We start from the raw sequence: 12,478 nt of genomic DNA on the forward strand, positions 1-12,478 counted from the left end.
AGGAATGCCTCGGGGTGAAATTGTCTAAGTAAAATGATATGATCTCAATGAGCGTTCCGAGACATGATTTATAGTATCGAAAGAAATCGAATCGGGAATGATTTTCGATACAACTAAAATACAGCTATTATTTAGACTGTAAAATCGAATCGTTGTAGGAAGCTCCCAAAAAAATCAACCAAACCCTAGGGGGGCTCAGTTTTGCGTAATGAGCAACCCTTTAGTGGTTTTGGGATGAAACAATGGCATGGTGAGGACACCAAGGTGAAATCGTCATTATCGAGTAATCTTGGATTTTTAATTGTGGATTTTCGGTATTGGAATACAAATTAATTTAAGGTTTAAGGGTATAGTTGCAATAAGGAAATTTCTCAAGTGATATTATAATAAATTTATGGATTAATGTGTAATTTTCTTTAAATATATTAGTGTAAAATATAATTATATATATATATACATAGGCGTGTTGTGTGTGCTTGTGCAATGGCCACCCATCCCTGTGCAACTTTCTCCCATTCCCTGCAAATCCATCTCCATGCCCTGCAATATTGATGGCCGAATTGGAGTGTCCTTAACGCAAGAAAGTATGGGCAAAAGCGTGAGGTGAGGCGATGAAATTTGGCAATAAAAATGGGGAGGCTGTGAGCAAATGGAAATGAAGAAGGAAATGGCAAAGAGCCATTGGAGCTTCGACCGAGAGAGAGGCAGTAAGGAATCGTGGGATCGAGAGAGAGAGAGATAGAAAGCAATTGAGGGTAGAGAGGAATGCGAGATAGAGAGAGAGGGGGGGCCAAATTCGGCCATGGCAATGAGCTGGAGCAACCATGGCCACAGCCATGGAAGCACCGCAAAGAATAGAGAGGCTGACGGAGCAGCAACGAGATGAGAAGGCTGGTGCAGCAGCGGTCGGTGGCGTCGGAGGTAGCCGACAATGGCCGAGAGGCGGTCAGAAGCGGCAAACCCGCGGCCATGGCAGCCATGTCTGCAAGCTCACCGAGCTGGGTGCGAGGCAGGGGCGGCCGACGATGTTGCGCGAGCAATTTCTAGCGAGGCCGGAGGCCGGTGGGAGGTGCCAACAGTAAGCGAGAGGAAGAAGAAGGAGGAGAAGAGAAGAAGAAAAAAGAAACAGAAGAAAGAAAAGAAAAAAAAAGAAAAAGAAAGAAAAGAAAAGAAAAAAGGGAAAATAAAATGGAAAAAAATCGAGAAAATTTTTGAAAAATCCTGAAAAAATAGGATTTGAAGATTTGTTAATATTCTAGATATTTTGGGCGAGAAAATGGTTTGGGCACGCATTTTGAAGATGTGACACGTATACCGGGAAAGTCGAAGAAGCTAAGTTAAGGTAAGTAAATTTTTTTAGAAAATTTCAGAAATTCAAGAATATTATTTTATGAATTGTTGTAGTGAGATATTTGAGAAAATATTTTAGAAATATTTAGTTTGGATTTATTGAGGAAAAATAAGAAGAAATAGAAAGAAAAATAAAGAAAATGCAAGAAATTATGAAAAAATAGGTTTTAATGCTTATTTAAATAAATACGATGATTAAGATAATTTGAAGCTAAAGTTGAAGTGACTTGTGCAAATTTTGAGGTTGGCACGCAAATTGAGGCGATGTACGAATTTTAGGATATGCGCGAATATCGAGGAAGCCCGATAAGCTTGAGAAGGTAAGTGGTACTTCCCAACTAGATTTAGTTTTATGGAAAATGATTGGTTATAGGTGATTTATGTTTCAAACCCCGATCTTCGAGGATGCTTTCATCATATTGACATGTTTTGATATGTATCCAACACATAGACTGCATACATGACATGCTATGAAATGCATATGTACACGTTGATATCATTGATCACGCGCATTGTGGCCGTAAGGAGTACGAACTGACACTGCTACTTTACCAAGGGTGCACCCATACACCCCGGCTTCGAAAGAGGTGGCCACAAAAATGATGAGTAGCATGAGGGGTGCAGTTGACCCTTACGATAAGTAAAACATTGCATTCATGCACGAAATATGTTTTCTGTACCTTACTTAGATGATTCATCATCTAACTTGGGTTTTGCCACTGGAATATTCAAACGTTCCAGATGGAGATTGTAGCAGATACGAGGATGAATGAAGCATGAAATGGCACTTAGCAAAGTGCATGATAAATGAAATATATGTAATGTAGCCCCTGTACTTAAGTTCTTGAATTTTGGATGTTTTGAAAGCTTGAGGATGTATAACCTTATTTAGGATTAATATTAGTTGAGAACTTATGTTTTGTATTAAGTTATGTTAAGGAATGAAGATGTAAGAATTGATTTATGAACAATGTTAAGATATCAGGTTCGATTCTTGCTTCCGCATTTGATGTGTATAATGATTCTCTTTCGAGATAAATGTATGGGAATTATGGGACGGATTTGAGGAATGATACGATTTAGCTTTAGTTTGAAAGAAAAAAATTTATTGTCCCAAGTTATAATGCGCCCGAAAAGCGAGGCATTACAATAGAATACGCGCAAGGCGGCTTAGTCAGCGAGGATCCCATAAGTTTTAGATTCAGTTCAAAGGCGCAAGGCCCACAGTTCAGTTTCAATTTCGCTCGCCTGGTGACAACCAGGGGGTTAAGGGTGCAAGGCCCACAGTATGTGCTTATAGTTTTTATGGTTACAGGTTTCAGTTCAGGCTAGTATGTATTTTAGATTATGTGGGCCTATGGGCCAAAGTTGCTTACCTGCATTATACAGTTATGTACATTGATACTTATCATATGTGTGCAACCATACGGTTGATTAATAATCCCTCAAAGCAAGAACAGTTAATACTTAATGAATATCGATGTTCCTCAGTTCGGCTACTATAAAATTTCATGTTATTACTTCATGAGCCTTGTGGCTCACCTTGTATTATTCACCATTCCAGGTCCTAACGGGGGGAGTTTCAAATGTTGGGCCTAGCAGTGTCGAGAAATAGAGTGTGTACAGGGAGTCGCTCAAAGATCAAAAGATTTTTGGGAGTTATTTTGTGTCTTGAGATTTTTAGAGTTTTTATATTTTCAGATAAGGGATTTTCTTAGCCAGTGTTTATTGTTTCAATTTATGTTGAACCCTCTCACAATTCAGAATTTTGTTATAGTATAGTTGAGGCATTTTTCGGTTATGATGTGATCAGTTTAGCAAGTTTTTGATGACTTCAAATTTTCATATTTATAGTGAGCATTTATTTTATCTCTTTTTCAATAGCACCTTTTCCCTAGCTGCTCTAGGAAAAAGGGTGCTACAGTAGTGGTATCAGAGCAGAGTTTTTGAGGTGTGTCCCGTATGCACATAAGATGTTGGGTAGAGTTAGGATTTGTGTCTGTCAGTTGGATAAATTGGCCCAACCAACAACATTCTAACCCAAAGTAATGATGCAAGAATATGCGTGGTAGAGGTGAATGAATGTTCCCCATTCCCAGATTTCTTTGCCATACCATTTGATTATGTTTATACTAGGGGATAGATTATGGTAGGGAAAGAAATGTTTGAGAACTGCAAGATAGAGGTACATGATAAGAAGCTATTGGAAGACTTGGTAATTCTTGATGTTAGAGATTTTGATTTGATCCTTGGCATGGATTGGTTGTCACAACATTATGAAAAAGTTTACTGTCGACGGAAGATTATTGATTTTGAACTAAATCAACAGCCAGTCCTTTAATATAGAGGTGTCGAGCCTGTATCTATGATTCCCATGATCTCGGTGATGAAAGTAGAGAAGTTGATTAATGAAGGGTGTGAAGCTTATTTAGCCTTTGTGACCACTGACGAAAGAAGAAAGAATGAGTTGTTTGAGGTGCTAGTAGTACGTGATTTTTCAGATGTTTTCCTTGATGAGCTACCAGGATTACCTCCTCGGAGAGGAGCGGAGTTTAGAATTGAGTTATGGCCTAGTACATAGCCTGTCTCTAAGGCTCCATACCGAATAGAACCCAATGAGCTAAAGGAGTTAAAGGGCCAGTTACGAGAACTAATAGAGAAAGGTTTCATCTGACCAAGTTCATCTCCATGGGACTAACTGGTTTTGTTTGTGAGGAAGAATGATGGATCTTTGAGATTGTGTATAGATGATCGCCAATTGAATTAGGTGATACTGGAAAACAAGTACCCCTTACCTCGAGTGGATGACTTGTTAGACCAGTTGTGAGGAGTTAAGGTGTTTTGAAAGATAAACTTGAGATTAGGATACCATCAGGTACGAATCAAAGATGATAATATTCAGAAGACAACTTTCAGGACTTACTATGGGTACTACTAGTTTGTGTTGATGCCATTTGGGTCGACAAATGCCCTAGTTGTTTTCAAGGATTTGATGAACCGAGTTCTGTGCGAGTATTTAGATTCTTCATTATTGTCTTCATAGATAATATCCTAGTTTACTTACCTAGTGTAGAGGAGCATACGAAGCATCTTACCTTGGTATTATAGAGGCTCAAGGAAGAGCAATTGTATGCCAAGTTTAGTAAGTATGAGTTCTGGCTCACTCTAAATGGAGTTCAGTAAGTGTGAGTTCGTAGTGTATAGGTGTGGTACAGGCGTAAACATGAACATGTTGATGGTTCACATCATGCCTTACCAAAAATACGTTGGAACCATTTGTCTCTCCCTAAAAAATTTGGCATGGAATATCGATTTCTGAGAACTCCTTTCACTTGTCTTCCTTACATATCACCCAGGAACTTTTCAATGATTGCTATGTGCGGTAAAAAATCACAACCAACTAATTTAACATAAAAAAAAAGTAAATTCCACATAATAATTGACACATATTTATTATTACAGAACTTACAGCAAATGTGCTTTCAACCAATCATAAACTCTCATTGTAAGTCCCTGATTCTTTCATTCTTTTATTCAGAATATACACGTAACTGTCCATGTGCAACAAGGATTTAAACAAAATGTCAATAAGCAATATGAAATTCAAATTGAACAGATAAAATACATCAATTAAAAATATCAGCTCGTAATCGACAAATCAGTTATTTATATCAATTCAAAACTGATATACGAATCAACAATATGGCATTTACCTATATCGATTCTTAAAACTGATATTTTCCTAACCGATACAAGTGAATTATATTGCAACAATATACCAGTTATGAACCGATATTTAAAATCGATCTAGGAAAATCAACCACAAATCGATTATCTATATTGGGTAAAAATCGATATACGAATCAACAATATGTCGGTTACATATATCGGTCCTTAACCAATACACAACATAACTTATACAATTAAACAATTACTTACTTCAGATTGGAGGCCATTTGTTTGGTTTGGAGATGATCTCAAAAAATGCCTTATTCATTTAGCAGCACGAAGCTTGAATCAATGTTGTCCTACTTGGCCTTTCCATAAAAATTTGGTACTCCTACGACAAATGACCATTTGGAGCACTTCATGCTAGGGGATTTAGCTTCGGGAGACTAAAGGTGAATGTTGATACTCCTTCGACCTCTTTATTTTTAGCAGAGGGCATCATTATTGATTTAATGACACATTTTCTTTTTTTTCCTTTCTACATACGTCTCTTTTTAAATTCCTCCTCTTTAATAAGAGAGATTGCTCTTATTTCACCCCATCCCTGGTCTCCTCCTCCATCTTTTGTTTCACCCCATCCCCCTCACCCCCATCTTTTATTTCTCCCCATCCCCATCACCCTCATTCGTCCCCTCTATCTTCTCCCCTTCCCCTCTTCCATTTTTTGTTTCTGGTCATCCCCCCACCCTCCTCCATACTCTCCATCTTCACTCCATCCTCCTCTCTCTCTCTCCCCCTCGCCCTCACCGTTGTTTTTGTAATACCCCGTGAGCCCAGAGAGATTAATATATATCGAGGATAGTGTAAGAAAGGAAACAACACTAGCTGGATACCTTTTGGGCTGAATGTTGGCAAAGAACTCCCAAGTTAAGCGTGATTGATCTGGAGTAATCCAGGGATGGGTGACCCCCCTGGGAAGTTCGCGTAGGCCCATCAGGATAAGTTGTTCCGGTTCTTCCTATCGCTCGAGCAGAATGTTACAGGTGGTATCAGAGCCGACCCGGGCCGTGTGTTGAGACCGTGTACTAGCCAAAGGCTGGGGGTACTGGACTGGGGACTGTGTACTAGCCCAAGGCTGGGGGTATTGGGCCGAGGACACTGGACCGGGGAGAGCTGGGACCAGTTGTAAGGTCGCATGACGAGGACGTCATGTGCTTAAGGGGGGAGAATGTAATACCCCGAGAGCCCAGAGAGATTAGTATATATCGAGGATAGTGTAAGAAATAAAACAACACTAGTTGGATACCTTTTGGGCTGAATGTTGGCAAAGAACTCCCAAGTTAAGCGTGCTTGACCTGGGGTAATCCATGGATGGGTGACCCCCCTGGAAAGTTTGCATAGGCCCATCAGGATAAATTGTTCCGATTCTTCCTATCGCTCGAGCAGGATGTTACAGGTGGTATCAGAGCCGACCCGGGCCGTGTGTTGGTACCGTGTACTAGCCAAAGGCTGGGAGTATTAGACTGGGGACCGTGTACTAGCCCAAGTCTGGGGGTATTAGACCGGGGAGAGCTGGGACCAGTTGTAAGGTCGCATGACGAGAACATCATGTGCTTAAAGGGAGGAGAATGTAATACCCCGAGAGCCCAAAGAGATTAGTATATATCGAGGATAGTGTAAGAAAGGAAACAACATCAGCTGGATATCTTTTGGACTGAATGTTGGCAAAGAACTCCCAATTTAAGTGTGCTTGACCTGGGGTAATTCAAGGATGAGTGACCCTCCTGGAAAGTTCGCGTAGGCCCATCAGAATAAGTTGTTTCGGTCCTTCCTATCGCTCGAGCGGGATGCTACAGTTTTTCTCTCTAATCTCCTCGATGACAATTGATTTTATTGACAATTACTGCCAGATTAAATTCAACATATGTAACATCATGGCTTGCTCCCTCTTCACCTCCCTCATAACTTTTCCAATTTTTATCTTTATACCATCCAAGTAGTTTTTTATAGATTTTATTTTCTTCGGCTCAACACATCTTGATCCTACTTGGTTTATTGATTCAACCTCCACGTAATGGAAATTGGAGGTAGCGATGAAGAAGGAGATGAAGGCGACGATGATGGGTCAGAGGCAATGATGCCGCAATTGAAGTTGGAGATGACAAAGGAAAAGATAAAAGCGACAGCGATGGGATGAAGGCGACCAATGAGGAGATAAAGGCAACGATGACAACAATGGGGTTGAAGGCGGTGGTTGTGATGGAGGAGATGGAGGCAGCGACGAGAAGGAGAAGGGATAAAGGTGGCAAGAGTTTGTAATGTTTAAGGGCAGAGAGAGATGGAAATATTATAGTTCTTGGACAAAAAAATTGTAAAAAACTTAGTCAACTTTATAAGCTAATGACAGAGTTTTCAGAAAAACTATTGGGAGTTTTTCTAAAACACTATTAATATAGCGTTTAATCTCAGTAGTGTTTAACTTCTTTAATTTTTGAAAAACAGGTAACTAAATAAGCTATACAACGTTTAAGTTTCGCTGACAACTTATAAGCGATGAAATTGCTTAGCCAAACACCCTTTAAGTGCATTCAATACATTCCTCCTCTAACTCCCACATTTTATACAACTCTTGTTCTAATGTGATGATCTCACTCTTTGGTCTTTTTTTGGTTTGGAAGAAATTCATATAGAATATTTAAATAATACAATTGTATGAATTAATAGAACATCAAATATAAATAAAAGACGACATCCCTATATTTAACATTGAATAGGATTTTGTATGATTTGATATGGCACTAAATCACGGTTAAGAACACTGATGTCAAATCAAAACTTATATTGAATGGCAAGATTTTTCTTCCATTACTTATTAGACAGTAACTGTTCAATGGGACAATCATAGAAAATACGTAAAGAAAAAAAAATCCTAACCCAAACTTATTATTTAAAGTAGTAAAGAGCAGACCTAGCCGTAATTAAAATATTTATCCAATAACCCTTCCATTACGAGTTAATAAGATAATGGTCTATACTCTACCTTAATGCTACACCTAAATTCAAAAAACTAATGTGCACATCCCACTAACAATTAGTTAGATTACTATCAATAACGAGTGTTGTAGCATAATGCTTTAGAGAAATGGATTGACCTAAATAATGAACTCCAGGAGCTAAAGGATAAACTCTGGAGGAACCTTTTCCCGGAAGGGCATAGGACAATTGCATCAAGGCATCTTCTCGTACCTAACCAGGTGGACTCTCCCAAGATTGTTCCTTAATAATCACTAGAGAGAACTCACTCAAAAGGACACTTCTATATTCCTCTAGTGGACTTCTTCAGGCTAATCCACCGATAACCCCACCAAGTAGATTCATCCAGGAAGACTTTCCCTCATAACTCTTCAGTCATCACCTAAGAAAGCTTATAGAAAGGACTCTCATGTATCTCCTGAGAGAACTTTCCTATGAGAACTCATCGAAAACGATAATTCCTCTTGAAAGGTTCCCTTACTGTACGACTCTACTTCATAACTCACTAAAAGTCCTCCTAGACAAACAATGTAGAAATTAATGACTTGATTTTGCTGCTTACTGTTAGGCCCACATTCTCTCGGAGAACTCCCTAAGCCACTAAATCCTCTAAGGGTGGTTCCTCTAAAGTCCATTCAACCTTAACCCAAGATAGTAATCCTTACGTGCATTAATGTTTGACCCAAGAAGCATATGTGTTAAGTGAATGTTTGACATTTTGTTCAATGTATTTACATGGATCGAAACACAATTTAATAGAGAAGAGCATAACTTTGTTATTGAGAAAAATGGTGGATTGTTAGTATTTTTACAAAAAATTAGACCACTTGGAGCAAGAAAATATGTTGAATTAATTGATGAGGAGCATAAGATGGGTCATTCGTACATTTTGAACAATTGCGAGGAAGTAGACCCATATGTTGAGTAAGTGTATATCCATATGTTTTAGTTTCCTTCAGTCTCCAACTAGTGGTAAACAATAATCATGTTTTTCTTATTTAGGAAGCACAAAGAGGAGCTTAAAAGAAAAGGTGTAACAAACTTGGAACAAAGGCATAAGGAAACTTTTCCTCTATGGTTTAGAAGACGAGTAAGTGACTCACATTCTCGATGTTATAAGAATGTCTGAAGAATTTTTTTTCTTTTAAGTTCATGGTTGATTGGTTGTCTTTTTTTCCATTTTTTATGTTACAAATAGTACAATTGTACAATCATAAATCCCCTAAAGCAATTGAAGCATTATATTCCTTAGCATGTAGGCCTCACATCTCTAGAAAAAAGGATACGAGATGCATTGTTAGCGGAGTTAGATTTCATACAAAAGACAGAGATAGCCACCTTAGAAGTCAAAATAGTGGCATCGTTGTTGAAGGAAACCATAAGGATGACCTTTATTGACTTTTATGGTTTAGTTTCTGAAATTGTTGAGTTAGATTACATTAAGGAAATGAAGTATGTTCTATTTAAGTGTAAATGGTTTAATCTCGGTGATAAACAAACGGGTATAAAGGTTGATGGAAAGATCACAAGTATTAATGTTAGTGGCACTTGGTATGAAATTGCCCCTTTCGTGTTGCCAAATCAAGCAAAACAAGTATTCTATCTCAATGAAACCACTTTGAAAAAAAATTGGCAGATGGTGCAAAAGTTTCAACATCAGCACCTATTTGACATCCAAGATGATAAAGATGATAGAACAAATGTTGATGAATGGTTAAATGTCAATAATGTAGTATATAAAGAGAATGAATCAAATGGAAATGAAGTTTCCATGGAGATTGAAGATATATCAACCTTGCATAGACATGATATTGTTCCTGACGTAGTGGAAGAAAATGAAGTACAATGCAACATTGAGAAAGATAAAGGAGATGAAGACTATTTTGAAAATGAACTTAGTGAAGAAGACAAAACATTAGCTGAATATTGTAGTGATGAATATGAAAATTAGCCTTTGATGATGATTAAATGTTTAAAGGACTGCATAATTTAAAGGTTTTTAATAGTCTTTTGTACTTATATTTTTTGTCAACGAATTTTTTTTTACGAGATAATTTCTAATTCTAATACACTTCATTTGCAATCACATGTAAGTTATTTTACAATATATCCATGCACTAATATATTCTTGATTTATTGTGATAGGTACATGAAATTCAATGGCTCTAGGACGAACCTGTAGAAGTAAGGTTCAAGCCGAGGTTACACAACCAAACAATCCACAACTTGAAAATATTGAACCTACTAGATATGTGGGGACATCAACACAGTTGCAGTAAGAACAATCCGTTGAAGCTAGCAGTGAAGGTTAGTAATTTTTGCCTTTGATTTAAGTTTTTACTAATCAATAGTTCTTTTTTTTTTTTTACCTATAAAGAAGTATTATTAATTTTTATCTTTCATCTAATATATGTCTTCTTTTTTTTTTTAAATCAAACATCTAATGTTACTAACAAACGAAGTAAAGGTAAGACACGAGATCATAATTTACAAAGAATGAATGCAACAATGAATCGAAAGTTAGATATACATATTGATTCGGATAGAGGTCGTCCATTAGACAAAGTCCAATCTACAAAGCTATCAAGTGAATGAGGAATTATTGTTCGAAATGATTTTTCATGTCCTATCCATGTAAAGGAATTCAAGAAAGATAATCAATTGGATCCTGCATTTGATAAACTTGATGTATGATATGCCAATATTTTCTATACTATTCTTATTTGATTTTATGCTTAATTCTTATACTTATATATGTTTTCCATATTAATTTTAGGTAATTTATCATGTTGATAGGATTTGAAGGAAAAGTGAGAAAGAAGAGCAAAAGTTATGGATTTTCGCTACTCATGGGTCTGATTAAAAATAAAATCTGTACCAATTGGAATGTCAAAAAATTATGAAAAATATATATGTGAGAGCTCTATATGTCTACTTTTCTAAGCTTCAAACGGTGTGTAAATCCGATTTTTCTACAGAAAGTTATAGTTATTGGAGTGACAGAAGGTCAAAAATATCAAAAATTCAGTATTACCTACGAATATTGCATTTCATTTTCTCTAAGTTGGGCTAATTTGTAGATGGATTAAGAGGCATTTTAAGGGTTATTTTGGCTGCCTATTTCAAGAAGAATCAGGTCTAATTGGACCTAAGAAGCCTAGCCTAAAAGTCTAATTAAATTAAGCACATATCTTACAAAAATTCCTAAATTATAATTTTTGATATTTTGAGAGATTATTTTGTATTGAGTATGGGACCTAAACTTTTGAGTGGACATGGGTTGCATGAAACATGGAGAGAAAAACATAGAAGAGGAAAACATAAAAATATGGAAGAGAAAACATAGAGAGGAAAATATGGAGGAAGAAAACATAGAAAAATTGGAGAATTGGAAGAAAATATGGGTGGTATCCCATGTTTTAAGGAGAAATTTAAGGAAAAGAATAAATGAATGATTATAAATAGAGAAGTAAGGTTGAAAAATTGAAGGAGTTAAAGGTGAGAAAACTTGAAAGATTGGAGAATTGGAGCATTCTTGATGGAAGATTTCTTCAAGAATTGGTGACAACATTTTTAAATAAGAAAATCTTACACATGAAAAGAGTTTTATTCTCTTCTTTTATTTCTTTTAAATTCTTTATCTATGTTCATTTATTTTGTTATGGATTCTATCATTTATAATATGAACTAAACTCTATAACTAGAGTGTTTTAATATAACTTAAATATGATAATTTGATTTTCATGGATTGATTTTCTTTATTCATGCAAGTATTTATTATTGTGCTTAATGTTATTAAATACTTGGCTAATATTTGATTGATATGTTGAAATAGATTTAGACCAGAAGGAAAAATCTATAACTTTATCTAAATAATAAACACCAGAAGATTATATAATTGGAACGGAAGTAAAAATTTGACTTGTGTGGTTAATTATCATTGCATGAATAATTAAATTTGAATTGTTAATCATTTAAATTAAATTTGATTAATTAGGTAAAATCGAAATACCCTAGTGCTCTCCAAATCTTGAAATTCTCCAATTTACTTTCTATGTTATTATTTTATTTTCTTAAATTAATTCTCCTTAATCAATTATTTAAATAATATTTGGGTTAATATAATTTTGGTAATTATCACCTGATTCTCGTGGGAACGATTTACTCATTATTTTATATTTGTGCGATTCGTACACTTACGAAAAATCACCATCAACAGACATTATAGCCGAGAGGTTTAACTCTTAGCTCTTCTCAATTGAAATCTCTATGTATTTCCTAGCGATTTTGCTAGAGGGCTTACTTGTTTACAAGTAAGAGACTGTAATTTCTTAGTCAGTTAGTAGAGAACCTACTCAATTTCAAGCAGCAAATTTTAGTAGATTTGAAAAATCTCGAATGGGTTGTTGGGGGAGTGGACATAGGT

At 36.3% G+C, this 12,478-nt stretch overlaps 1 protein-coding gene across 1 annotated transcript in view; it reads left to right on the plus strand.

The window, feature by feature from the left end:
• Positions 1–10,302: 10,302 nt before the first annotated feature.
• LOC127793307 (uncharacterized) overlaps positions 10,303–12,478 on the plus strand; it is a 63,293-nt gene continuing 61,117 nt past the window's right edge. Inside the window, exon 1 of the mRNA XM_052324154.1 lies at positions 10,303–10,359. Within this exon, the coding sequence (XP_052180114.1) occupies positions 10,303–10,359 (57 nt within the window). The remainder of the gene's footprint in view (positions 10,360–12,478) is intronic.

The sequence above is a fragment of the Diospyros lotus genome, unplaced genomic scaffold (genome assembly GCF_014633365.1).
Source record: "Diospyros lotus cultivar Yz01 unplaced genomic scaffold, ASM1463336v1 superscaf2, whole genome shotgun sequence".
NCBI classification, from domain to species: domain Eukaryota; kingdom Viridiplantae; phylum Streptophyta; class Magnoliopsida; order Ericales; family Ebenaceae; genus Diospyros; species Diospyros lotus.